The sequence below is a fragment of the Penaeus vannamei genome, chromosome 15 (genome assembly GCF_042767895.1).
Source record: "Penaeus vannamei isolate JL-2024 chromosome 15, ASM4276789v1, whole genome shotgun sequence".
NCBI classification, from domain to species: Eukaryota; Metazoa; Arthropoda; class Malacostraca; order Decapoda; family Penaeidae; genus Penaeus; species Penaeus vannamei.
In genome coordinates, this window is record NC_091563.1 from 39,728,634 (window position 1) to 39,731,133 (window position 2,500).

The following is a 2,500-nucleotide window of genomic DNA, read 5'->3' on the forward strand; positions in this document are numbered from 1 at the left end:
AATTGAGATAGATATTGCGAGCTGTTTTGAGATATAATTGAGATAGATATTGTAAACTGTTTTGTGATATAATTGAGATAGATATTGTGATCTGTTTTGAGATATAATTGAGATAGATATTGTGAGTTGTTTTGAGATGTAATTGAGATAGATATTGTAAGTTGATTTGAGATATAATTGAGATATATTGAGAGCTGTTTTATATAATTGAGATAGATGTTGTGACCTGTTCTGAGTTAAAATTGAGATAGATATTGTGAGCTGTTTGGATATATAATTGAGATAGGTATTGTGAGTTTTTTTTAGATATAATTGAGATAGATATTGTGAGCTGTTTTGAGATAAAATTGAGATAGATATTGTGAGCTATTTTAAGATATAATTAATTTAGAAATTGTGAGCAATTTGAGTTTGAGATATAATTATATAGAAATTGCAAGCAGTTTGTGTTTTGAGATGTAACTGATATAGACATTGTGAATAATGTGTATTTTGAGATATAATTAAGATAGACGTTGTAATCAGTTTATGTTTTGAGATATAATTGATTAAAAAATTGTGAGCTGTTCGTATTTTGAGATATAATTGGCATAGACATTGTAAGCAGTTTGTGTTTTGAGATACAGAAATAAAGAACAGTTTCTATTTTGAAATAAAATTGGTATAAACATTGTAAGCAGTTTGTGCTTTGAGATGTAATTGATATAGAAATTGTGAGCAATTAATGTTTTGACATATAGTTGATAAAGAATATTTTTTAGTACATCTGTATGCATGAGCGTTTCTCTGGTCGATTGTGAAAAAAGAATGTCTGTTTGGTGTGTCTGTATGTCTGTGTATGTATTTATATTCTTGGGTCGTGTTTTTTTACTGTTTTTTTTCTATTTCTTGTTCTTTTTCTCTTGTTCTTTTTTTTATTGATTTTTCTCTCCCTTTCTCGTTCTCACTCTTTTTATCTATTTATCTATCTATCTTTGTCGCTTTGAATTTTTTCTTGTTTGTCTTTTTGTTTTTCTTTCTATTTCTCCTTCCTTTTTTCTTTCTCTTAATTTTTCTCTTCCATTTTCGTTCGCTATCTGTCTATTTATTTATTTATTAATCTGTCTCTCTTTATCCCTCTCTCCTTCTCTAATCTTCCCTCCTTCGTTATCTCCTCCATTCCACATTTTTCTTCCTTTTACTTTCTATCCCTCTTTCCTTATCCTTTCATTCTTTCCTTCGTGTCTCCCTTCTCCCTTTCTCTCCCTTATTCCTTCCTATCTACATCGTTCCACCTTATTCTGTCTCTTTTATCCCATTTTTTCTTCCTCCTCTCCTTTTCCTACATTTCTTTTCCTCCTTTTCTGTCTCCCCGCATCTTTCTGCTCTTTCTATCTCTCTTCCTCCTATCCTTCCCTCCTCCATCTCTCTCGCCCATTCCTCTTTCTCCTCCTCACATCCTTCCCTCCACTCTCCCTCTCCTTTCCATTCCCTTCCCTCTCCTTCTCTCTTCCACCATTCCTACCCTCTTCTCTCTCCCCGCCTTCCTCATGCTCCACCTTCTCCCTCTCTCCTTCTCTCCTTCTTCCTTCCCTCTCCCTCTGCTTCTTCTCTCCCTCCTTCCTATTTCCCTCCCATCCCTCCCTCTCTCCTTCTCCCTCCCTCCCTCCCTCCCCCCTCCTTCCCTCCCTCGCCATCCTCCTCCATCCCTCTCTCCTCCCCCCCATCCTCCTCCCTTTCTCCCCCCCTCTTCCTCCCTCCCATCCCTCTCCCTCCTTCTCTCCCTCTCCGTCCCTCTCCCTCCCATCCCTCTCCCTCCCTCCATCCCTCTTCCACATCCCTCTACCCCCCACCCCCCACCCACCACCACCCCCACCACCCCACCTACCAGACTTCACCGAGCGGGTACTTGGAACACCGAGACCGCCGCCCCGCCCACCACCCCCTCCTCCTTCACGCCCTTCGAGGACCTCTACAGGGACTTCGGCGGGAGGGAACTCGTCGTGGCGGCCAATGACAACTGGCCCTTCTTCGGGGTGGAGGAGGTGGAGGGCGAGGAGGAGGTGGAGGGCGAGGAGGGTGGAGAACGGCGGCTTCGTCCTACGTCTGGCATCGATGTCAGCATCATGGAGGCCCTGAAGAGGAGTCTAAACTTTACGTAAATATTTTTTCTTTACGAGTTTTGTTATATTGTTTGTATATTTGTTTATATACGCTTTTATTTATTCCTGTATTTTTTCATTTATTTAAGGATTTGCTTATACATCGATTCATTTACTTCTTATACATTCCTTTATTCGTATATCCATTTATTTATTTGTGTATTTATATATTTATTTAAATATTTGATTATCAATATATTCATTTACTTCTTATTCATTCCTTTATTCGTATATTCATTTGTTTGTTCATTTTATATTCAGGATCTTTAGGATGGTATGTTATGTTGTCATGTACCTTTTGTGTGGTATCGTGACCTTGTTTAACCTGTACCTGATGCAGTTAATGTTGTCTTGTCATA

General features: G+C 38.8%; 1 protein-coding gene across 1 annotated transcript in view; it reads left to right on the forward strand.

Annotated features, from left to right (window-relative positions):
• Positions 1–2,500, forward strand: part of LOC113800358 (glutamate receptor ionotropic, delta-2-like) — a 17,142-nt gene that overhangs the window by 265 nt on the left and 14,377 nt on the right. The window contains exon 2 of the mRNA XM_070130245.1: positions 1,871–2,137. Within this exon, the coding sequence (XP_069986346.1) occupies positions 1,871–2,137 (267 nt within the window). The remainder of the gene's footprint in view (positions 1–1,870; positions 2,138–2,500) is intronic.